A 26818-nucleotide genomic window follows, 5' to 3' on the forward strand; every position below is an offset into this window, starting at 1 on the left:
TTAGAATCAGGTTCTTAGTCTAGATAAGTGGTGGTTTCATTTGCATAGCGGTGGTTAAGTTAGGTTTAGAGAATTGTTTGTATTGTGACTCTGTAAGTAGGTTAAAAAAATTGTTGCATTGTGTTCTGTTACTTTGCTTTTGGTGTAGTCTTGGTTAAGTTTAGATCATAGATAAGATTTGCTGTGCTTCTGTATAATTGTGGTGAAAGTCTGTCTTCCTACTGCCCCCAAACCTAAATTGTATTACTAAAGTCTAGCATAAAAACCCCATTGGTTACCTTTTTTCTCTCGAACACACCTCACATTTACATTTACACTACTGTGACACATTTTACCCCATGACTGTTAGTTGGCTATATGCTGCTGTGACACACACTTTACATAGAAATTGTTAGCTACCTGTTACATTTATACTTCAGTGTCAATTGGTTACCAACTGCCAAATTGTTCCCACTAAAACACCCCTGTACTATTTACTAAAAGAAACCCCTCCCCAATTGTCTACCTTAACAAACCCTATACCCTATTGAATTTTCCCTTTTTTTGGCAAATTTTCTTAAATAAAGTTCCTTTGCACCCAACTAGTGCAGTAGTTGTCCCCCAAGATCCGTGCCTACTGCTGGCAGGGGTCAGGCAGCAATGTCCGCTATTCTACTTCAGGCTAGACGCGAACGTCCCAACTCATATGACTCATTTGGCAAGCACCCACCCATTCGGGCTTCCTCCAGGATCAATTAACTCCACCTCCTGATCCAGTATTATCCTAGAATATACCAACTGATCCAATACCTGAGGAGGCGTTACTTCCTCCCCTCCCCCGCCATCAGATGATATTTCGAAAATTCCAAGATCTCTTCAAAAGGCTGCCATGAGCTTAGAATCAATTCTGGAGGAAATACCTGATCAACAACATGAGCTAACAGACATCCTGCAACCATCTTTTTCGTTGTCCAGATTGGCAATTACCAATAATCCAGCCTTAATGGAACCTGCTAAATCCATCTGGCACAGCTCAGCTCACAAGCCAGCCTACCTGCTAAACAGGCGGACCGTAAATACTTCATTCCCTCGAAGGGCTCTGAATGCGAACCGTTTCTCCATCCTGTGCCATGCCTCATTGGTAAGTGGACCCCGCAAAAGCCAGTCAAGAAAAAAAAACAAAATTTTCAAAGAGAAAAACAAAAACAACAGTATTTCCCGCCCATGCCCCACACCAACAAAGAGGGCAAACGCCTAGACCTGCTCGGTCGTAAGGGTGTATGCCTCTTCAACGTTGCAATGGATTTCGAATTGCAAATTATACCGCAGTCCTGGCAAAATGATACGACCACATAGAAACTATAATAAAAGTTCAATGGACTTTACTGAACACATCCCAAGGACAACAAGAAACAACAGTTTAACAACTTTAGTTCCGAGGGCCAAATCCAATATCCCTGCACGGCTCTTCAACAGCTCTGGGATCAGCCAATACTGCAGCAAGATCCACCGCTACAGCGGTGGTCGTGCGCCGAGCGTTCCTGGCTTTCCTCTTCTCTCTTTCCTCGCGAGGTTCAGAGCACATAGAGGATCTCCTTTTGCAAAATGGGTGATAAACTTCTTTGCTTCCCACCACTAATGAAGTGCTTCACTCAATGAAGGACTCAAGGGCAACTCTTCGGTCCTTAATATCCAAACCCCTACAAACAGAAGGCAACAGTACAGATATCAAACCTTACCAAACCGTCCGCGCTACCCTCATATACGCAGCATTTCCCGAAGATCTCAGGATCCACAACACCAACACCAACGCCAGAGAGGTCCAGATACCAGCGGCGTTGCCTCAATTCTTCCGGGATGCCCCAACTTCCTCGAAAATAATAAGCAAATTTGAACCTTTGTCGAGGGTCTCGTAAACGTCTCCCCCAACTCCGGGCCGTGCACTGCCCACAACTGTCTTTGGACACCGTCTACAGCCAGTTTTACACCAATGGCAGAGTGATACCCACCGACAAGTGGGTTCTAGAGGTCATCACAATGGGGTATTCCATCCCCTTCCTCTCCTTACTCCCACCCACTCACCTCCCCGTCCCTCTTCAGGACAACCTTTCACGAGCCACACCTCCAGCAAGAAGTACAACATCCTTCTTCCACCTGGGTGCTATCGAACTTCGTGCCCGAATGCCACAAGGGAAAGGTTCTACTCCCCTTATTTCCTAACACAGAAGAAAAACTGGAGGATGGCGACCGATCCTCGACCTCAGGAGGCTCAACAAATTCATCAAGAAACAAAAGTTCAAGATAGTTACTCTCACCACCATATATTCCAGCCCTGGAGCAGGGCGATTTGTTTTCAGCCCTCGACCTACAAGATGCGCTATTTTCACGTCACTAGATCCACCCAGCCCACAGACGTTTTCTTCTCCGTTTTAGCCTTGGCTCGACGCATTACCAATACAGAGTTCTACCATTTGGCCTTTCCACTGCCCCCCCCCCCCCCCGAGTTTTCTCCAAACTTCTAGCGTAGTCACGGCCTACCTCAGGAAACAAGAGTTATAATATTTCCTTACCTGGACGATTGCCTCCTCAAGGCCTCCACATACGCCGAGGCCTTCAGCTTCACATAAAAAATCACCATCGAGTGCTTTCAATCCCTGGGCCTGCAAATAAACGAAACAAATCCACATTAAATCCTACCCAACGCCTGGACTTTATAGGAGCAAGCCTCGACTCCAGAACTCCGGACGGGCATCCCTTCCACCCGACCGATTCAATACCATAAAACTGCTGGCTACAAGGCTTCACAGCAGCCCTCAGGTTGCCAACCTGAGACTGCCTCCAGCTACTGGGGCACATGGCCTCGTGCACTTTCGTGGTCCGCAAGTCTCCACAATGAGGTGCTTCCAAGCTTGGCTGGCCACGGTTTACAAACCGTGCGTGCACTCAATAAACAAACAATTAACCATACCTTACCGGGTCAAGGACTCTTTCATATGGTGGACAGTCCCCGACAACCTCTGTTCTGGAGTCCCCTTCCTCCAGACTCCACCAACTGTGATGATGACGACCGACGCATCCCTCACTGGCTGGGGCCCATATCTCTCACCACACAGTACACGGGCTATGGTCTCACTCCGAGAACCTCCCTACACATAAACGTTCTAGAACTTAGAGCTATCCGGAATGCTTGCCGTTGCTTCCTCCCACTAATCAAGAATCAGCATGTACGCATAATGACAGACAACATGCCTGCATGTTCTACGTCAACAGACAAGGGGGCTCGTTCCCACTCTCTTTGTTCAGAGGCCATGAAACTCTGAAATTGGTGCCTTGCGAACCACATCCAGATATCAGCTGCGTACATCCCAGGCGTGCTGAACACACACTTCCGACGAGCTAAGCAGACGGTTTCCTTCGGAGCACGAATGGGAGATAGACGACAGAATCATTCTCGACATATTTCGCACTTGGGTCACCCAACCATAGATCTCTTCGCAACCCCGAAAAACACAAAATGCCTCAATTTCTGCTCCAGGGCAGGACTGGGCAAACACTCCCTAGGGGATGCATTCATGATCTCCTGGCACCGGCCTTCGTTTACTTGCCTTTTCCCCCAATACCATTGCTTCAACAGGGTCCTTACGAAGATACGAACTGATCGTGCCAGGATAATCTTGATCGCACTCTTCATGCCGAGACAACCGTGGTTCCCATTCCTCACCAGAATGTCAATTCAACAGCACCGATCTCCCTGCCTCTCATCCGGTCAAAACCTTTTATCACAGCAGCATGGCCGGCTTCTTCACCCCAATCTCTCCATGCTTCACCTCAAAGCTTGGTACCTGCATGGTTCTCCAATGAGAACTAGACTGTTCCGACCAAGTACAGAGGGTACTTCTACACAGCAGAACACAATCCACCCGTACCACCTACCTCCGAAAGTGGGAAAGATTCACAAAATGGAGCTCAACCAAACAACTGTCTCCTACTACCTCTGCATACTCTTCCCTTGACATACAGTCCGGCCTGATTCATCTATTGGACATTAAGCAATCACGGCCTTTCATCGTCAGTTGACTCCATTTCAGTCCATCACCACTTAGAAGGCCTCACAACCTATTCATTAACGCTTTCACAGTTGACAATACTTCGGTTTTCGCTCATCCCATCACCAAACATTTCCTGAAGGGACTCCAAACCCTATATCCAGACATTAAGCCACCTACCCCTCCATGGGATCTTCACCTAGTATTGTCCTGTTTAACTCACCAACCCTTTGAGGCCTTAGCCACCTGCTCCCTTTTGCACCTCTCGATGAAAACAGCTTTTTTGGTGGCCATTACCTCTGCCAGACGGCAGGCGAGATAGCAGCTCTTATGGCAGATCCACCATATACCCTCTTCTTCAGGGACAAAAGTTGACTCTACGTTTTTACACCCAAAATTCCTTCTAAAAGTTCATGCTTCTTTTCCACCTCAATGAACCAATACATTTACCAACTTTCTTCCCGAAACCACATGCAAACTCCTTCGAGGCCACGATGCACACACTTGATGTGCGTAGGGCCTTATCTTTTATCTGGACAGAACAAAACTTTCAGAAACTCTCCTAGACTCTTTGTCTCTATCGCGGACCATTCCAAGGGCATGGCTATCTCTACCCAGAGGCTTTCGAAATGGATCTCTGATTGCATACGTCTCTGTTATCAGATAAAGAACATTACACTTCCGGGCATTGATCAGGACACATTCCACTAGATCTGTATCTACCTCTGTAGCTTCCTACGCAAAGTACCCTTGTCTGACATTTGTAGGGCGGCCACCTTGTTACAGGAGGCACTATAGACAGCTGCGATCCACAGGGCCCTGGGCTGGAACCCGGAGTAGAGGGCAGGCCTGGGTTCTCCCCAAACCTCCCAACTCCTGATCAGACACAGGAGGAGCTGACCCAGACTGTGGGTTCCACAAGAGGGGAAGATCACTGAGGTGAACAAGCGCAGGACCCACCAAAGTAGAGGAGGAACTTTGTCACAGCAGTAACTGACGTTCTTCGAGATGAGTGTCTCTGTGGGTGCTCCACTACCCACCCTCCTCCCCTCTGCTTCAGAGTTGGGGTGGCCTCCGTTGTAGAGAAGGAACTGAGGGTACTGGCTGCGCATGCTTACTAGTGACATACTCAGAGTGAGTGACAGGTTCTAAGCATGCATGGCCGCTAGGAGTACTGCTGTAAAAAATCTCCGATCAAAGGCGCAGGGGCGCACTGACACCTAGAGTGGAGCACCCACAGGGACACTCATCTCCAAGAACTTCAGTTACTGCACAAGGTGAGTAACCTCCTCTTTCTCTTTGTTCCCACTGCAAAATCCCCCTTTCCAGTCCCTGATCATTTCTCTCCTACACTATAGAAGTTGCCTCCTCTTTGGCCTTCTGAATTCTCGCCTCCATCCATTCAAAACATCACAGCAAAAACAAAGCAAAATAATCTACCTTGCCCGTCACTCCAACCATGCATAGCCCTTTTTCAGGTCTCTTCACCAGCTTTTCTCCCCTTGACAGGTCTCAAAGGTCCACACAACGTAGTTCCTGCCAGATCCATATGCTTTAGTCTCATTTCACTCCTCCGCTTACCCCCTTCACTGCACCCCCGTTTCCAAATTAACTGCTATGTGTATAGTCGTATACCATTCTTATCCAATCCACCTTCTGTGTCTGGAAATTCTTCTCTGAGCCAGTTCAGGGTGTCTCTTCCCATTGTCCCCTTCACATCCCTCCTTAAAACACAAACCCTACTCCTCCTTTCAGGAAGTGTTGACTAAACAGATGATTAAAAATGGAACCAACAATATATGTTCTCCAAGCATCACCTTTCTGCCTGTCCTGTCTTTTCATCCAGCGCCCCATCTCCTCCAATGTTTACTTTATCCAATTAGTTTGAGAATCCTGCTTGAAGGGTTCTCAGTGTATCTGTAAAGAGCCTAATGGCATATTTGGTGCTATATAAATTATAAGTAACGATAACTGTACCTTTTTTTTTTTTCTCTGCAAACAAATAGTGCTTCTGAAGCTGCTAATGAGCAGCAATATGGATGGAGTTCTGGAAGCTGTTAGAGTCTTTGGCAATCTTTCCCAATACCTTGAGGTCTGTGACTTCATCATACAGAAGAAGGGTAAGTTACTCTTGCATTAGTAGTGATTCTATGTAAGCTCTTTAGATAGCTACCTGTGTCAGTCAGCATGTATAACTCGAAACATACAAGCATGTAATATGACACTGAAAAATCCTATAGCTACAGCATAAACAGCATTTATTGGTTTAATTTAGATGAATATTATTAAAACGTAGATAATGAGTGCGGGAATACATTTTTCTTCACACAAGAAAAAAATCTATGCCCGCAGAAATTGTTTGTTCTTTAAAACAATAATAAATAGTCTTGAAATTTTCCCCTGGCTCCCCACATTCCTAAAGTTCACTTTGACCAGATGTCCTCAATAATTCTGTGTAAAATGAAACTCCAGCTTAAACATTCGTAAGGGTTCACATTTGTGGGTCTCTGATTCCCACGTGACAGTGTGTACAGCATTCTGTGACATGCATCTTAAAACATTTATCACCCTCACCTAGAGAGCTCCCCCTTTTGCCTCTGGATGCGGTGTAAGATGCCAGCATTCTCATCACTTTTTTCCTTTTCATGGCAGAGGAGCTTTAGGGCAAATGCCAGATCTTTGCAATCTGGAGAAAGTATCTTCTAAAAGTTTAACTAAACACTGCCTCTCTCTACATTTCTTGGACTGTAATGGCATTTCTCTCTTATCTGGAGCTCTGCCCCAGGCTAGGAGCATGTTCAGATGTAGCTCTTGCTAGGCCCAATGGACAAAATGTTCAAACATGGGTGCCTGACATTAAGTACCTAAACCCCCTATTAGGCATCCAGATATAAGTGGCTTGATTTTTTCAGAGGTGATAAGTAAGGCTACGATTTAGTCATAGTATTTTTAATAAGTCATGGACAGGTCAGGAGCAATAAACAAAAAATTCATGGCCCTTGACCTGTCCATGACTTATACTAAAAATATCTGTGATTAAGTATTGTGGTGGCCACACCAACTGCCAGGGGCCACGGACCACTGAAGCAGCCCCAGAGACAGCAGTCCCCAGGCGGGCAGCCAAAGCAGCCGCGGACTCAGCAGCAGTCCCCGGGCATCCAGCTGGAGCAGCTGCAGCTGGTGTGGCTGTCCCTTGGGCTGCTCCTGGTCAGCCTCACTGTCCCCTGGAGAAGTCACGGAGGTCATGGAAAGTGACAGAATACATGACTTCCACGACCTCCGTGACAGACACGGAGCCCTAGTGATAAGCACCTGCAGCTCCTGCTGAAGGAAATGGGAATTCAACGCCTCTGGTGCCCACAAGATGGATTTATGTACCTAATTTTTAGGTATCACAGTTTGAAAATTTTGCCCCTACGATTCATTCCAATATCAGGATGTAGTACTGCTAAATGAAAAATAAATTGCAGTATTGTTTTAGTTTCAGTTGGCAAAAACAACAGTAAAATTATAGTAACTTATTAGGGAAACACAAATATAAAAGGCAACCAGAATTCCTTTTGGGGGATTAGAGGAATCCATTCTCAAACTTCATGGGGTCGTGGCTGATATCCAATCTCAGATTACTCTAGCAACATTATAAACAACATATCATCAGGTAACACTTTCAGGTAGTTCTGTGTGCTTCAATTAAATACTTCTTACTGGCCTAAGCATATGAATGTAATAAGTACAGTGCAAGTCCGTGTTTCTTGAGGATGATTTTGTTTCCTGCTGTACAATCCAGTATACAAGTTCATGATTGCTTTGCTCGATGCCAAACATCAAGATGTCTGCTTTTCTGCCTGTGGAGTTCTGCTAAACCTTACTGTGGATAAGAACAAACGAGCTATACTAAAGGAAGAAGGAGGAATTAAGAAGTAAGTCTGGGGGGAAGAATCCTAATCAGGGATATCAAGTGTCTTGATAACAATGAAGTGGCTTTAGATGATGATTCTGTGTTATAAGCAGTTGTTCCCTGTCTGGATTTCTGCTGTATTTTCCCCATTCTCCAGTGTTATGCAAGTGCTTCACCAAGTCTGAGTATGGAACTGTGAAGATGATTTGATAAGAACAATACAGTTATTGGCAAATAATCTAATTTTATTGTTTAACTTCCAAATGGAGGAAATAAGAAAGCATAATGTATTTTTGTGTACTGTTTTTTGGCACTGAGATACCATTCAGGGTTGACTCCATGTTTCCACACAGTAGATTAGAGTTTGATTCTCCAATTTCAGTGTCTCGCTCCTTGGCTTGCTGGAGGTTCAAAGTTCATTAGATATAGTACACTTATCCCATAAGAGGAGTACCATGTATCACCATGCACCATCTCCTTTAGCAGAGTAAGGAGCAGTTTTGATGTAATCCCAAAAGAGCCTGTAGTAGCATGCTTTTGTGGGTACCCCCTCTTGTCTGGTCGCAGTGTTGCATGGGGTCATCATCTGGCACCTGCTAGGCTCCTCTGTCAGCCTGCATCTTCTCCTTCTGCATATTCTGTGGTTTGGCCTTCCAGCCAAGTCATATGAAAATCTAAACTTCTTCCAGGGCAGCACAAACAAGTCCAAATGAAAGTTCAAAGAAATTTTCAAACTTACAATCCTTCCGCCCCTCTCAGACTTCACTGTAATTCTCTTGTTGGCTCTACCTCAGGGTTTGCCCAGTTGGAGCCTAATGTGGTCCTGTAGTGTTCATCCTCCATTGTTTCCTGTCTGTTAAACCCCATCCCAGGGCTTCTCTCCACCAGAGACACCTATCTCCTTGGCAATCTTTCTGTACAGCTGAGCCCCCTCGATCTACTTATAAAGCATAACTCCACTTCCTCTAGCCAGGAGGCACTTAGTTTATCACATGTCCACCCAGGTGTGGCACATGACTAATTGGGGTTCTCTCCCTTGCCTTCCAGGTGATAGGGTTAAGTCCATCACATAGTCCCATTTAGCTCAGTTTGTGGAGAAGTTATTGCAGGGTTGGTCTGTGGAAGGAAGGTTGCTGATGAGCGAAGGGAGTGCACTTTTAAGAGACAGGAACAACAAATATTCATGAACAAAAACCGTTTAGCTGTCAACTTCTGTTTTCTCCCAGAACAGCCTTTCCAGTAGAAAACTGACATTCTAGACAAAATTGCTTACATGAAAAGAATTGCAATATATTAAAAAATAAATATACCTTTAGGGTTCAGTAATGTTTAGCAGAACAAGGTAGTCAAAGCTTAATCAAAACCCTCCTTAATGTGGACTCCAAACTTCTTGCAGCTAATTAGCCCAGCCCTGCCGTGAGGCCTCCAAATAGATTCATCCAGCCAGACCTCTTGTTAAAGCAAGAACTGTCTTGCTTGTGTAAACTCTTACAGTCCAGCCTATTTTATTGAAGAGCCACTGCTTTGTGGTAATGCTGTCAGCTGCGTCCTTCTCTGAGGGTGTGACTTCACTGCAAAGTTAGCCTGGGCTCTTACCTGGATGTTGCCCCTAACCCATCTCCCATCCACACACACAAACCTCTCACACCTCTTAGTGGTGCCTTGAACCCATGATGGCTGGCAGAGATAGAGGTATGGGTTAGAGCCTGGGTTCTGCTTTCACTCTGGCTGGTAACCTGTATATTTTTCATTGAGGGTACAGGCTAAGACATTTGAATACTGATAGTTCTCCAGTGCCTTCCCGCAATTCCCCTTGCGTGCCCAGGAGGACAGACACGTGCTCCCATAATTCACTGGAAAAGAATCAGAGGCTCAGCTGCCTGCAGTTCAAAGAACCCTGGGAAATACTCCCAGAATCCTAGTGATACACTCAGGGGACAGTAGCACCAGTGAAGACACACAAACTCATGTAGGGCATTGCAGTGCCTGTTCACACGTGGGTACTCAGGCCTGGGTGCCAATCACCTGGACTAACTGTACAGTGAAGACACCCTTAGGGTGCATCTGCTCTAAGTGAGGAAGCCATTTCAGAGGTTTTGTTACATAAAATGGTTTGTTGCATCATTTTTAACCATTTAGAGCAGCCACAAAATACTGGTTTTGGCAGAACCATTCTGATGTATCCACACACAGCACAACTTACAACAGTGGTTCTACTAATGCATTTTAGGATTTATGAAGCACCTCTACCACAGCGTCCAGCACATTTGTCAGGCACCGTGCAAACTAATATACAAGGTACTGCAGTAAGGACTGATTCTATGGTCCCATTATCTGGGGTGGAAAGAGTGAGTATTTTGGGGGCCCTGGATGTCATTATTTAAGAAAACAACCTTCCAGGAGAATAGGGGCTAATTAGACCTTTGGAAAATTATGGATTTTAAGAATTTAAAAAAGTAAAAATTGGCTACTATTTCAGTATTTTGCTGTGATTTATAATTTATATAAAGAATGAAGACTCTCTAGTCTGATGCTGTTTTAAGTATAACTTTCCCTGTCAGACTTGGGGTGGGGGAAATCCAAAATTAAAACAGAATTAAATGTAATATTGAGAATGTTGCTTTTTATGATATATATCATACTAAAAGGCAAGGGAGATAGTTTATACGTTGCATCTAATTTATGAATTATTTCTGCTGATAACCCCAATTGCATGGTTTAAGCATATCTGTTAACGTGCTTTAATTACATAAGAATATAAAAATGGCTATAATGGGTCAGACAATGGCCAGTGCCAGACACTTCAAAGGGAATAAACAGAACAGGGCAATCATCAAGTGATCCATCCCCTGTCATCCAGTCCCTGCATCTGGCAGTCAGAGGCTTAGGGACAACCAAAGCATGGGGTTGCATCCCTGACCATTGTAGGTAATAGCCATTGTTGGATCTATCCTCCATGAATTTAGCTAATTCTTTTCATAACATCCCCTGGTAACATGTTCCACATATTGACTGTGCATTGTGAGAAGAAAGACTTCCTTTTGTTTGTTTTATACCTGCTGCCTATTAATTTCTTTGGGTGACCCCTGGTTCTGGTGTTATGTGAAAGGGTAAATAATTCTTTCTTATTCACTTTCTCCAGACCATTCATGATTTTATAGATAAAAAAAAAATAATTGGAGCTATACCAATATCCTAGAACTGGAAGGGACCTTGAAAGGTCATCGAGTCCAGCCCCCTGCCTTCACTAGCAGGATATTTCTATCATATCCCCCCTTAGTCACCTCTTTTCCAAGTTGAACAGTCAAAGTCTGTTTAATCTCTCCTCATATAGAAGCTGTTCCATACCCTTAATCACTTTTATTGTCCTCCTCTGTACCTTTTAATTTCTAATGTATGTTTTTGAGGAGGGGTGAGCAGAAGTGCATGCATTATTCAAAGGGTGGCGTACCATGGATTTATGTAGAAGCATTACAATTTTTTCTCTCTGATTTATTTACCCCTTTTCTAATGGTTCTTAACATTCACTTAGCTTTTTTTGACTGCCGCTGCACATTGAGCAGATGTTTTCAGAGAACTATCCATGATGACTCAAAGATCTCTTTTTTGAGTGGTAACAGCTAATTTACACCCCATCATTTTGTATGTATAATTGGGATAATATTTTCCAGTATGCATTACTTTGCATTTATCAGCATTGAATTTCATCTGATGTTTTGTTGCCCCATCACCCAGTTTTGTGTGATCCCTTTGTAATTCTTCATAGTCTGCTTTAATTATCTTGAGTAATTTTGTATTATCTGCAAACTTTGCTACTTCACTGTTTACCCCCTTTCCAGATTATTTATAAATATATTGAACAGCACTGATTCCAGTATAGATCCCTGAAACGGATCCCCGGGAATGGGGAACACCATTATTTACCTTTCTCCATTCCGAAAACTAGCCATTTATTACTGCCTTTTCTTTCCTGTATTTTTACCAATTACTGATCCACAAGAGGACCTTCCCCCACCCCATATCTCATGACTGTCTAGTTTGCTTAAGAGCCTTTGGTGAGGGACCCTGTCAAAGGTTTTCTGAAAGTCCAAGTACACTAGATACACGGGATCACCTTGTTCACATGTTTGTTGACCCCTTCAGAGAATTCTGACAGATAGGTGAGGCATGATTTCCCTTTACAAAAACTGTGATGACCTTTCCCAAACACATCATGTTCATCCATGTGTCTGATAATTCTGTTCTTTACTATAGTTTCAACCAGTTTGCCTAGGACCAAAGTTAGGCTTACCAGCTTGTAACTGCCAGGATCACCTCTAGAGCGTTTTAAAAAATTGGCGTCACATTAGTTGTCCTCCAGTCATCTGGTACAGAAACTGATTTACATGATAGGTTACATACCATAGTTAGTAGTTCTGCAATTTCATATTTGAGTTCCTTCAGAACTCTTGTGTGAATGCCATCTGGTCCTGGTGACATATTACTGTTTGTTTAATCATTTTATTCCAAAACCACCTCTGTTGACACCTCAGTCTGGGACAGTTCCTCAGATTTGTCACATAAAAAGAATAGCTCAGGTGTGGGAATTTCCCTCACATTCTCTACAGTGAAGACCAATGGCCTTGTCTTCTTTAAGTGCTCCTTTAGCATCTCACTCATCAGTGACCTCACTGATTGTTTGGTAGGCTTCCCTGCTTATGAGGTGGTTTTTTTTGCTGTTAGTGTTTGAGTCTTATGGTACTTGCTCTTCAAATTATCTTTTTGGACTGTTTTATATTGTTCTTTGAAAATCCTCCAAATGGAATCTGCTTATGTAGCAAACAAAACACCAGTAACTGATGAGTTAAACCAGAAATCAGTCAGTGACCTGAAATAGGTAAAGTAAATAATCATAAATTTAAAAATTTGCAAAATAGTTCACCCTATATGCAGATAGAATCACTACAAAACAAGTTTTCTTCCCTTTTGTGGTTGCAAAAGTATGAATCAGTTCTGTGAAGTCCAACTGCTTTCCAACTCGACTTTCAATAGACAATAGAGCTAAAGCACTCAATTTCTCCTATGACATTTGAGACAATAAATAGGTCTTTCTGATCTTGGAGAAAGAGCCTTCAGCTGAAGCCACAGTACTAGGAATTGATAAATACATGAGATATACTGTGTAAACATTGGGAAATACTAAGTGCAGTTTGTTCTTAACAATAAAGTTCAGAATCTAACGCAGAGTTTTTACTTCAGCTTTATTCAAAATACATTTTAATGTCACAAGTTCATCCATTAGGTTAGCTGATAAGTCTGTTTCAGTTGCAGCCAACTCTTTACATGCTTTTTCCAAAGAATCATCATCTAGTTTGGGAAATATATGTAAGAAGTCATTCATAGCTAAAAATTCCTTAAACCTTCTGTAAATTTCTGTAATGACAGTGTTCAGAACTTTAAAAAAATCAGTCCCGAACTTCTCTTTTGTATCCATTTTACCATCAGCTCCTCTATCTTCAGATAACTATTTCTTTCTCCCCGTTGAGTGAATAACTGGAAATGCTCATTCTACATCCAAGTCAGGTGCCATTTCTTTGGCTTTCTCAAGTGCTATATCGAAACCTGTTTCATGATAATTGTGGAAGGCTGCTGCTGCTGTTTGTATTAATCTGCATGCTGTACTAACATTCATATCATTTCCCTGAAACTGCTTGTTCACTGTGCTGATTTTATACCACACAGTGAGGGCTACCATGAAAGAATAAGTAGATAGTTTATCTGCAGTCATTTTGCCTCTGAGCAAACCATATCATTAGAGGTACAATTTTGTAGCTCCAGTAGTGAATCACGGAGCTGGGAGAGCTGTTGATTAATAGCTTTTACAGACCTATGTGTGCCTCCCATCTTTTTTTCAGTCAGAGGTTTCAGGGAAATAGACGTGTTTGTTTTTGTTTTTAAACATATCCCACCTTTTAGGAGAGCCACTAAACAACAGTATTACCAAATAATTGTTAGACTCAAGAGAAAAAGCAGCAAGCATCAGAAAGCAGCAAGTCCCAGTTGTGAATACAAGGCCATATATGTAGATATGGCACAGGAATGCACTTTCCTAATTTGTGCCTGCAAACCCTTGCGCTTGTCCCTCCTGTTGACCCATTATCATAACAATGAGCTTTGCAGTCTGTTATTTTAAGTCCCATGTGTTCTAGCTGCTTTAAAGTAGTTTCAGCAAGTTCTGCTCTGGAAGGCCCTTTGACATTCAGGAATGTAAGAAAGGTCTCTTTAGTAGATGCTGTTTCTTCATGCACTTCTACATTCCGAAGAGTTAGAGATATTTGTTCCAGATGAAAACAATCCAGTGTACAGTTGAGCAACAGTGCATCATTTTTTATTTTTTATTTTTTGGAGTTTTCACTTCCATCAGAATTTGTTGTCTAATTTTTGGACCCAACAGTTGAGATAACCCATTCTGGGTGTTTTTACTAGATAATCATAGGGTTGGAAGGAACTTTGAGAAGTCATCTATTCCAGTGGCTCTCAACCTTTCCAGACTATTGTACCCCTTTCAGGAGTCTGATTTGTCTTGCGTACCCCCAAGTTTCACTTCACTTAAAAACTACTTGCTTACAAAACCAGACATAAAAATACGAAAGCATCAGCACACTATTACTGAAAAAATACTGACTTTCTCATTTTTACCATATAATCCATAAAATAAATCAATTGGAATATAAATATTGTACTTACATTACAGTGTATAGTATATAGAGCTGTATAAACAAGTAACTGAATGAAATATAAGTTTATACTAACTTCACTAATGTTTTTTTGGGAAGCCTATTGTAAAATAAGGTAAATATCTAGATGACTTGATGTACCTCCTGAAAGCCCTCTATGTATCCCCAGGGGTACAGGTAACCATGGTTGAGAACCACTGATCAGGTCTAGTCCCCTGCACTCATAGTCGGATTAAGTATTATATAGACCATCCCTGACAGGGGTTAGTCTAAGCTGCTCTTAAACATCTCCAGTGATGGAGATTCCACAACCTCCCTAGGCAATTTATTCCAGTGCTTAACCACCTTGATCATTAGAAAGTTTTCCCTAAAGTCCAACCTAAACTGCCCTTGCTGCAATTTAAGCCTAGAATTCACATTTCCACCTGCCTTCACTTTATCCAAATGACCTGCCAAAACAGGATTATATTTAGGGTATGTCTACACTACCCGCCGATCCAGCGGGTAGTGATTGATCCCCAATCGCTCTGCCATCGACTCCTGTACTCCACTGTGGTGAGAGGCGGAAGCAGACTCAACGGGGAAGCAGTGGTAGTCAAGCCTGTGCTGTGAGGACACGAGGCGAGGCAACCTAAGATGCATGGACTTCAGCTATGCTATTTTCGTAGCTGAAGTTGTGTATCTTAGGTCCATATCTCTTCTCCCCCCCGCCTCCCGCCAATAGACTAGGCCTTCATAACACAAACCCTCTGAGGAACTATCCATTCCATCTATCTCCCAAGTGTTCAGCATCACCTGAAAATGGCAGATTTGTCTCACCAAGAAATAGGGTGACATGTAGAAATTGCTGCAGTATGAAATGCCAACAGTGTTTCTTTCCTTTCATTTCCTGCTGCAGCTTTTCATTAGTAGTCACAGAAATCTTGAGACAACTGTGCAGTTCTTTAGAGGCTGAGGAGCAGTTCATATGACCTTCATGCTTCCTTAGTTTAGGCTCCAACTTTTTCCAGTCTGACATACCGTTTATGAAAGCTTCTTAATGATGTTTAGATGGCCTGGGAGCTGCTCTGGCAAACTGATAGCATGGAAAACAGAACAACTTTTTCACTGCACAGGAACACACCATCCAGCTTCGACTGACAGATTTGCCATTTGCTAGTACTCTTTCATAGTATTGATCAGTGAAATGTCTGCCATGCTGCTGTGGAAAATTAAAAATTCCATATGTCATTTGAATAGGTCCTTTCTCAACAAGATAATGGATGGAGTCTGAAAGTTCATGGGGACATGTGGCCATAGTACTGGATCTTGCCCCAGGCTGTCTTGGGACTTCTTCCTGGACACATATCTTCATGACCAATAGGAACTGATGACTCATTTAAATTGTCAGTGCTACTTCCCCCAGTTCTAGAAGTTGCAGATGTGTTCATCTCAGGTTCTCTTCTGAATTTTTAGTGCAGGCAGATATTCTGGCTACTGCTGCACTTGATTCCTAAATTAACTTTTTCCTTCCCAGAAGGACTGGAAAAAGCCTAGGACCAAAATGCCACTTTACAGCTAGGCTGGCCTGCTGATGTTGCATAGTATCACCTCTGGTGCTTTTTGGTTTTGCTGACAGTTATTTTCACTTTTTGATAGTAGATAGTTGCAGGTTCCCATTTTAACAGCACTTCTGTTAATGACAACTTTCTATTAATGGAAATATTTTGCCTGGAACCAAATCCATACAACTGACCGCAATGTTAATTGTTTTGGATATTGGCAGGCTTGTTGTTTATTGGCGACTTTTTTTTTTTATGTGCAGCCCTGCGAGACCCCAGCATTCCCCCTTCACATGGAAAGCCTGGTCACAGGCAGGGCCCGAGACTGGTGGTGGGCATGGGCTAATGTTTCACATCTAAACCAAGAGGTTTTACCTCTGTTAATATGAATTCAGCTCAGCAGTTTCAGATGAATTTCACTTTGAGTTGTGGGACCAAATGAACCCCAAATTTCAAAGCCCCACTCTTCAGACAGTGCAAGCCCAACAGGATCAAAACTGAAAATAAGGATCCAAATCCTGTGGTGTGTCTCAGGAAACAGCACAAAAGGAGCAACTTGGGAACTTGAACTCTGAGAGTAGCCAGATATGCTGATTCTTTAGGATCCTGGGGCTCTTCCTTCTCTGATATATAGCTCGAAAGGAAGCAAAGGGCTTGATCCTGATTTCTTGTTCTTCAGTTAGCAGTAGCTAGATAGAATGATTCTTTCCCCAGGATCGATATTACATATGCTCCCCTTGCTAGTAGCTTTTTTCTTTTCTGCCACTTCCACCCATCTGGCTCCAAACTCCCCCGCCTCGGTTACAGTTTTGGGCTTCCCATCTAGGATGTACCTTTCTATTTCCTCAAGAACACCCTCTAAGAACTGTTCCATTTGCATTAGGAGGGACAGCTCTTCCAGAGAGTTAGCATTTGTTCCTGATATCCAGGCATCCCAATTCTTTCCAGTGTGGTAGGCGTGTCGGGTAAATGTCACATCTGGTTTCCACCTTAGGGTGCTGAACCGCCGGCGGGCATGCTCAGGTGTTAGCCCCATTCTGATTCTGGCCTTGGTTTGAAAAAGATCATAATCGTTCATGCGTTCCTTAGGCATTTCAGCCGCCACCTCTGCTAAGGGTCCACTGAGCTGTGGCCTCAGCTCTATCATGTACTGGTCTGTAGGGATGTTGTACCCATGGCAGGTCCTTTCAAAATTTTCTAAGAAGGCCTCAGTATCATCACCTGCCTTGTAGGTGGGGAATTTTCTGAGATGGGAAACAGTACCTGGACAAGGGTTGTTAGGGTTGGCTGGTATATCCGGCTTAACCTTTGCTAATTCCAGGGGCCTCCCTGTGGTGCTCCAAAGTCCTCCGGTGGTCAGCCTCTTTGGCTTTTTCTTCTCTTTCTCTCATCTCTATCTCTTTCTGTTTTATCTCCATAGTTCTCCTGTGGTCAGCCTCTTTGGCTTTCTCTTCCGCATCCAGCCTAGCCATTTCTAGTTTGTTAGTTGCTCCATTGGTACTCATTTTTCTGCTTTCTTTTGCTGGCCACACCCCCCTCTGCAGCTCACTGAAACCTAGGATGTACTCTGCTCAGGGCTACTTGGTTAACAGAGATTTTCTAACTAGCTATACCTGAGAGGTAGAAAGAGAGAAAACAATTCAACATGTAAATTCTTTTTTGCAGTCTGCTTGCTCACAGCTTGAAGCCTCCTCTTAACAAAGACCCTTGTTAAAAACTTAACACCTCTGCCCTCAGTCTGCTTTCCAAGCAGCTAGAAAGGAGAGAGAAAAAAATCCTACTGGCTTTTGGTTCCTTAAAAATCCCAAACCGTTGCTCACCATGTCAAGGTTTCTTTCCCCAGTTTGAACTTTAGAGTACAAAAAGTGGGGACCTGCATTAACACTTCTAAGCTTAATTACTAGCTTAGATCTGGTACACTGCCACCAGCCAGAATTTAGTGTCTGGCACACTTTCTGTTCCCCCAAACCCTTTCCTTCACCCTGGGGAACCAGCATCCAAACCCGTTGGATCTTAAAATAAGGATGAATAACCATCCTCTCCTTTCCCCCAGACTTTCCCCCCTCCCTGGGTTGCCTTGCAAGGCTTCCACCGATCCAAACTCCTTGGATCTTAAAAAACACATGAGGAAGATAACCATCCTCCCTCCTTTCCCCCCCCAATCCCTGCGTGAGTTGCGTTCCGACCAATACTCCCTTGGATCGTTAAAACATAAGTGAACATCAATCAACAGGATTCTTAACAAAAAAGCTCGCTTAATTAGAGAAAGACAAAAGTGAACATATCTCTGTAAATCAGGGATAAAATGGTGACAGCAGGTCCTAGATCATATAGCCAGAGGACCCCCCCGCCCCCCTATTTAATAACAGCAAACAAACTAAAAGGTAAAAATCCTTCCGCCCAAAAACATTTACAGGTGAGAAACAAACATCCGCTAAATCACCTTGCCTCGCTGATTTCATTGACAATTTGACACATGTAGAAGACTGATCAGAAATATTTTGTGGACGGAGCCTGCGGTGTAGTCTGGCGTCCTCCTTAGTCCCAAGAGCCGACCATTCATGACACGACCAAACAAAAAGCACACACAAAGCGACTTCCCCACCAAATTGAACGTATTATTACCCCTTTGGTCCTTTCTTCGCGTAGGTGGTCACCGCGGGTTCCTGACCTTCTTAACCCTTTTAACCAGGAAAAGACACATTTACCTGTAACCCATCTGTTATGAAGATCTTCAGTGCGGTAAGTAAGTTACAACACAGGGTGATTGCCCTTTTAAGGAGAGCTGGAGGCTAGCCAACCTGTCCATATTAATTAGCTGCTTCCCAGGTCTGAGAGGACGACACTCAGGTAAGTGACCAGCTAGATGGACTCCCTAGCTCGTTCATTGAACACCTAAAAGATCGTCTGTAGTGCAGCTACAGGCATGGGGCTCTTGGAAAGCCCGGACCGGTTGGCCGGAGGCCCCAAGGTACTTCCAGCGTGACCGCCTGAAAGGGCTATGTACTCTGCTATCACCATCTGGGGAAGGACACAAGAACAGCCCTTTCGGGCTGACGAACAGCTCTCTCAGGGGAACCACCCGGAGCCACATGCTCTATCCCAGCAGCCAGAAAGAGCTCTTTAAGCGTTAGTCCTTCTTATCGGAACATGACCCGACGGTGGCTGAAAAGAACCCTCCAAGAAAGGTGATAAGAAACTTTTTCGTCTTCGCTTTGGCGTTTTAGTTTGACTTCTGCCTACCTAAGGTTCATACCCTGCTGTTTCTTTGCCACCAGGGCTAAGCCACATCTTCCTCAGATGTGTGTTGTGGAGCTAAGAGAGATCCGCTTCAGGGGAACTTGCTGACGTGACGTGCCCACATTTGTCCACAGGGAAGTGCTATGGGTATCATGCCTCGTAGAACTCTTGTAGGGTTTTTGTTGTTGTTGTTGTACGTCCCTCTTCCCCCCCCCCCCACTGCCCCTCAGAGGTTCATCCTGCCCAGGATTGTAGATGTGGCTTAACTCTGGAACCGTGGTTGTAAAAGATAACTGTTCAAAACTGCCACTTCTTGGGCAAAAATTTATTCTTATCTGATCCACTCTGTGCTGGTTTTGCTGTGCTGTAGAGTTCTGTAGTGGCTGTGATGTCACCAACAGAATGCACGCTGGTGGAACTCAATGCAGGAACAGGTGATCTGCAGTGTGGCCAGGCTTCACTGAACTTGGAAAAAGAAGGGGCAGAATGAGGAAGAAGGTTAAGCTTAGTATTGTGCTAGTGCCCGTTTCCCTGCATGCCTACAAGGGGCTGGGTCTGCATATGTTTTAAGACTGGTTTGATTTTGAATGGAACAAGAGAGAATAAAATTGAACAGAACATTAAAACTTTTTTTTTTCATACTAACAGGTTAGTTGATTGTTTAAGAGACTTTGGGCCTACAGACTGGCAGTTGGCTTGCTTGATATGCAAAACGCTGTGGAACTATAGCGAAAATATCACAAATGCTGCATCATGCTTTGAAGAAGACGATATCAATACGCTCCTAGTGCTGCTTGCATCATTTTTAGGTAAGAGCTAACAATCTCATTGCCTTTTCCTCAGAGCAGAACAAAACAGGAGTAAAACCAAGGAAATATCTGTGAATGGGATGCAATGTAATGAAACAGTTTAGCGGTTCATGGATTATTCAGTGACACAATCGCCTTTGCCCCTTCACGGTAGCTGCTATCTCCATGTTTTTCCTCCTTCATCGCAGATGTAGGTAGTCAAGGTAGAACTGCCTTATTGTACCATTGCCATTCCAGTCCCAGTTCTGCTGCTTTGCCAGTCAGTAAGCTACTAGTGTCTTTCACCAACAGTCCTTTGCTTGTTTGACCCAACTTCCCCATATACTGCAACTGGGCCCTTCTTCCCCTCCAGAGCAATATAGGGATTTACAGAAGCACTCAATCAGACGTTCAGCTGCTTAACTAACCTTGATTGTGAATACAGAGCACACTGGGCAGCACAGGGGAATAAGACATTTCCCCTAATGCACTAGAGAGTTGAACACTTTGTTGCTTTAGTAGGCTGAGTGGCACTGACCACTGTCAGTAGACAGGATACTGGGCTAGATGGACCTTTGGTCTGACCCAGTACGGCCGTTCTTATGTTCTTATTGCACGTGCAAGGGGCTTCTTGCACTCCCCCATTCCCACCTACAAGTTCCATGGGCCACCCTCCTATCTCCCTATATTTTCAAGACTCCCTGTAACCCCTGCCTTGCTCCCCCCATGCCAGGGCCTGTGTCCCAGAGAGAAAGACAAGCAGAGAAATGACATCTAGTGGCATGTAGATAAACTAGATCCTATTACTGCCTGATACATTTGTTTTCAAATTGTACATAACAGTGCAGTTTCTGTACTTAATCTTACCCCTTTATTTTATGTTCACTACTTTGCTTTGTATTATACTCACTGAGTCAGCCTCTTCCAATTGCCTTAAAAAACACACACACACACACGAAAAATCCAAAACAAAGTGAGGCAAATATTTGGTTAATTTTGATTTACAATTTAATTTCTTGAAAAGTTGGATATTATTGTTAAGGCAAGGATTGGATGGTAGTTGGGAAGACCTGCTAAGAAGTGAGATGCCCCACAGTCTTCTGTGGACATTTCTAGACTGCGAAAAGTGGTGGTTCATGTTTACTGCAAAGTTACTAAGTAATTTATTTGCTTTATTTTTCCTTGCTGTGCAGTGATAGATGGCACTATACTACTGCATGATAAGATAAAGCATCTGTCTAAAAATACTCATTACACAATCAATAATGCACCTCTTAGCATTTCTCTGACAAAAGCGCAAACATACTAGTCAGTCACAATCATTCCTGAAAGGTTTGCTGTCTAGTGGTGACTGTGCATCTTCGTTCTTAATGCTACTGGGTTTTTCCTTTTCATTTAACATTTTCTTCCTCCAGCTGTCAAGATGTTGACACAATACATGATTACTCCCATTAGCTTGTTCATCTGCCAGCCGCTGGGTGTCCTTCTGCAATTACAATTTTAGTTGTAGCACGTAAGCATGGTTATTTAAATCAAAATTTAACTTGAAAGTTAATCTTCCTCAAATTTATGGTAAGAAGAGTGACGGTACAAATGGCACTCTTATGCACCAGATCTGCTTCCTGTGTGTGTTAGGAGTCATCGAATTATGGTAGTGACAACAGTGAGTTAATATTGGCCTTGAACCCTCTCCTGCTATTATACCCATTATATGCCTTATCAGCATTAAGGTTCTACCAGTCAGGAAGTAGGAGGCGACTTCAGTCAATTAAAAGACTTTACCTAAGGCCAGCCGGACAGCCCTTTCCCCTCATTTGTTGGCCTCCTGTGAGTTGGGGCAAGGTGATTGCTGCTCCATAGTTCACTAGCCTCACTAACCATCTCTAGCAAGAAGATGCATGTAATAACATAGAGTGGGAAATAAAAAGTCTGCAGAGTCAGGAAGGACGGCAACCAGGAAAGCCATTCCTCCTTTCTGCCCCATTTTAGACCCCTTGCCAGCAGCTCTGTCACAGTCCACCCAGTGAATAAACTCTTCTCTCAGGAACAGGAGATTTTTTGCTGCCCCCGAGACCCTCTTCCCACTTGCTCTACTAACTGCCTCTGCAGGGCCCTTCGGCCTGACACTTACTCACTCTGCATAGTTGCTTCCGTTACCTCATTGCAGGAGTTCCTGCAGGAACAGCAGACCCGGGGCTTGTCTGCAGCTGTGTATCTTGTGATGTTGGGTAGCTTGGTTCCCATTACCACATCACACTTTTTCCTCCTTCCTCTTCGGTGGGTTTTAATGTGTCAACCCAATTGTCGCCTACCTTATTTACAGATGGGTGGTAGGGGGATCTCAATACACTTACATTCCACTAGGGCTGGGTATTGGCCTCCTCTCCTGTGGGCATCCTCTTACAGGTCACTCCTACCCCCAGTTCTCATGGCACAGAGCCTGCACTCTAGTCCTGGGTTCCACCACACCATGCAGCAGCAGTGTGTTTGTCTCACTCCTGGAATGGCATCCATGTGCTCTGTAGTGCAGGAGATACCCCCTGATCTCCACATTGAGAAGGGGGTTGGGAGATTAGAACCTCTCGACTAGATGATTTGTCTACAGACAGTAATTCCTCGCTTAACATTGTAGTTATGTTCCTGAAAAATGCTACTTTAAGCAAAATGATGTTAAGTGAATCCAATTTCCCCATAAGACTTAATGTAAATAGGAGGGTTAGGTTCCAGAGCATTTTTTTTTTGCCAGACAAAAGACACACACTCTCTCTCTCTATATATATATAGACAGATATACACACACAGTATAAGTTTTTAAAAAACAATTTAATACTGTACACAGCAATGATGATTGTGAAGCTTGATTGAGGTGGTGAAGTCAGAGAGTGGGATATTTCCCAGGGAATGCCTTATTGCTAAATGATGGAACTAGCACTAGGCTGAGCCCTCAAGGGTTAACACGTTGTTAATGTAGCTTCACACTCTACAAGGCAGCACAAATGGAGGGAGGGGAGACAGCATGGCAGAGAGATGTGCATCTCACACCCTGTGAGAGAGAGGTGTGCATTGCCCCTTTAAGTACTCTGATCCCTCTCAAAGTACATTGCCTTTTTAAGTAGATCAGCAAGTTGACAGAGCAGCTGCTGCCAGTAAGCTCCCTCTGTCCTGAGTCCTGTTATGTCCCCACCTACATCCACTCTGTGGAGATGAGGTACGGGGGGGAATACCCTGACATTAACACCCTTCTTCTCTGCCCATCTGCACAGCAAGCACAAGGCAGTGGGAAGAAGGACAGATAGCCTGTGGGACAGCTGCCACACAGGGAACTTTGAGGGATTTCTGGTCCACGCTAGTTCCAAGCCCCCATCAGCTAGCTCCAACGGGCTGCTCTTTCTGCAAGCAGTGGACAAAGCAGGCAGCTGCCAAACAATGTTATAAGAGAGCACTGTACAACTTTAAATGAGCATGTTCTCTAATTGATCAGCAATGAAACAGTGTTAACTGGGACAACTTTAAGTAAGGAGTTACTGTACTTCCATAGAGGATCCCCATTCATGTAGCCCATCATTGTAATCTGCATCTCTGTGGGAAATCTTCAGCTCCAGCTCTGCACTATTCTCTTTGGTCTAGTAACTGCAGCAAGTAGGAAAGGACAGGAGGCAGAGGTGTGTGTGTATATCAAATATGCTTCTACGACCTTTTGATCCAGGACCCCTCAGCCAGGGCCTTTACTCATCCCTTCAACATGTTATGGACCATAAGACATATCTATTAAATGGGTAGAAATTACACTTTTGTCAGGGAGAGTTAATTTATATATGAAAAGACTCTCTGGGCTAGGTAATGCATTTCTCTCTGAGAACAGACTTCAGAATCCCTTATCTGTCCTTTCCAGAGTCCGCTCCCTGAGCCCCTTTGTGGTCAGACACATTTTAAGCATCTTTGGTGACGTTGCTGCTTGTTTGGATCTGAGGTCCTGGCTTTGCTTTCATCTCCATCCGCTCATTGCAGGATTCCTTGCTGCAAAGACAACACTCTTCTCAGACTAATTGCTTTTCCTTTCTATTAAGCTTTGGAAGTCCCTTCTTTGGAGGTAGCTTGCCCCCACTACTTTTGGTAGGGTTCAGCTTCTCCCATCCTTTCATCTCCACCCTCATAACCACAGGAAGAGCCAACACAGTCAAAGGAAGGAGCAGGATTACCTCCTGGCTTGTACATCTACAAACTTGTCAATTACATTTAATTGTAGAGTTTCTTACTGTTGATGCTTGACTTCGAGTTCCCAAGCTGGCACTTAAGAAAAAAAGGAAGTAGTTGTAGACAACTATTGTGAAGCCATTGAGAGGTGATAAATACAGACCTCAACTATGCTATTTTTTTTTACTCATTTTTCTGAGCCCAGAGGCATTCATGTTTTTCCATTAGAACTACACTCTTCAGACAGTGGTTTTTAGTTTAACTCAAAGTTGTTTGCAAACTATGAATGCTGAACAGGTAAAAATTGTACATGCCCTCATGATAATACATAGGGTTTTTTTATTCTTCAATGTTGACAACATTTTTCCCCATTACAGATGAGGAATTAGCATTGGATTACAACTTCGACAAAGATTTAAGGGACTATCACAAACTGTATTGGGAAACGGAGTTCAAGCCTGTGGCACAGAAGCTTCTCAACAGAATTCAAAGCCACCATTCCTTCCTTCAACCTATAACTATTACTTCATTTTAACCGGGGGCGGGGGGGCTGCTAAAAAACTGTTAATACAAACCGCAGACTATTTCAGCTGTTTTAAAATAGTAGTAGTAAATGCAAACAGGGTTTGCTATTAATATATTGAAAATAACTCCATTAAGTGCTGATTATTTTTGTATGTAGATTGTATATTTAACTATTTCTGATGCTACCTATACATTTTCATTGGCAAGCATGCTGGACATTATGGGAAAAATGAATAAAATTAATTTATCTCATAGCTAGTCTGAATACCATCTTTTGAGAAAGTTAGGATTTGTATAATGTTGCTTAAAAAAATAATTGATGTAATGTGACTTTTCTATTAAATTCTGTTGCCGGTTTCTTTGGTGGAAAAGTTTGTTCACAGCTGAAGAGAGACTATTTGAATAGTTTGCCAAACTTACTTCTTATAGTTGTTAGAGTCCCTCCCCTGCAATGGGCACATGGGAGATCTCTGGCAGCAAGGAGCTATGCATTATAAAAGATTGTTCTGTAGTACACTACATCTGTCTACAGACTTGGGCTTGGTTCTTCTTCTTCTTCATAAAATTCCATAGCAAATGTTACTTTTGGAGTTTGTTCTTTTCACAAGATTCTCCCTTAAATGAAGCACAAGAGCTTGAATTTTTTTTAAATGGTAAACTGGAATTTTCCCCTTTTTGTGAGAAAGGGAGACATCATCTGTTTCCCTCCTCTCTACACACTCGTGGGGATTTCCCTCTTCATTGATGAGAGAGGGGAAACTCTAGCCTCCTACTCTAAACTGCTGGGAGAGAGTCTCTCTACCATCCCCATTCTTGGCTGGGGATTATTTTTCCTCTCCGCTGGAGGGATCATGTGCTTTATCCTTTTCACAGGGAAGTTGGTAATCAACTATCTGAGCTTTCTCCAGCTCTGGTTTGGGCAAGAATCTAATGGATCACGAGCAGCCTTCTTTCTCCCTCTTTGTTATGGATGACTAGTCCTGGCTCTGTCCTTAAAATAAGAGGAAGAATTAGTATTATAGGACTGGTCATGCACAACAGAAAGGGGGAGAGAAGGCTGCCCCAATCCATTGAATCAGTGCCCAAACTACAGGTGGAGAGAGCTGGGATGTGGGGGGGGGGCGGGGTGCAGCGTATATATTATAACTGTTGGTGCAATGCATTCTGGGTACTTGTTGCTAGTTTTGGCCAGCAGTGTCCCTTGGAAAGTTGTGAATCTACCGAGGTGTCTTAGTGCCTCCAACGGGGGCATAATAATGTTATACGCCACCATGTAAACTCAGTGTACTCAAGATCGATGCCTCCTGTTCCATTGTTTAGGCAGACTCCTATCACTATTCGCCTCCTGTGGCTCTAGTCAACGGCTTGTGAACCACGCAGTGGATACACGCCTCTACCCCCATGTAACGTGAACCCGATCTACAAATTCAGATATAACGCACGTAAAGCAGCACTCGGGGGGGGGAGGGGTGACGAATGTGCACTCTGGCAGATGCACAGCAAGTTTCAATATAATGCGGTGTCACCTATAATCATGTAGATTTTTGGCTCCTGAGGACAGCTTATATTGAGGTAGAGGTGCACATAGGGACAGGGACTTGAAGAAAGCTATTTGGCCTTACAGTAACTGTAATTATTTGTGTTGTCACAATATGGCAGTTGGGGTTGGCCTGCCTCTGCACCCTCACTCACAGAGGCACAAGGACACAGAGTGATAGGACGACAGCCACACGCCGTCCCCAAACACTGCTGGCCAAAAAGAATCCAAACTCAAAATATGGGCTCCATGTGCACCATCAGTGGCATATAAGCTGAACACATATCAGCTGTGGCAAAATTGCCGGATTAGTTATCTGGGTCTTGCGGTTTCTCTCTCTGGGGTAGGTTCAAG

The 26818-nt window shown here is 43.6% G+C and overlaps 1 protein-coding gene across 1 annotated transcript in view; it reads left to right on the plus strand.

The window, feature by feature from the left end:
- ARMC2 (armadillo repeat containing 2) overlaps window positions 1–25250 on the plus strand; it is a 132968-nt gene extending 107718 nt beyond the window's left edge. The window contains exons 16-19 of the mRNA XM_075063878.1: window positions 6032–6145; window positions 7813–7945; window positions 20069–20229; window positions 24780–25250. Coding sequence (XP_074919979.1) covers window positions 6032–6145; window positions 7813–7945; window positions 20069–20229; window positions 24780–24937 — 566 coding nt within the window. The 3' untranslated portion in view covers window positions 24938–25250. The remainder of the gene's footprint in view (window positions 1–6031; window positions 6146–7812; window positions 7946–20068; window positions 20230–24779) is intronic.
- The last annotated feature ends 1568 nt before the right edge of the window (window positions 25251–26818 follow it).

The sequence above is a fragment of the Chelonoidis abingdonii genome, chromosome 3, assembly GCF_003597395.2.
Source record: "Chelonoidis abingdonii isolate Lonesome George chromosome 3, CheloAbing_2.0, whole genome shotgun sequence".
NCBI classification, from domain to species: Eukaryota; Metazoa; Chordata; order Testudines; family Testudinidae; genus Chelonoidis; species Chelonoidis abingdonii.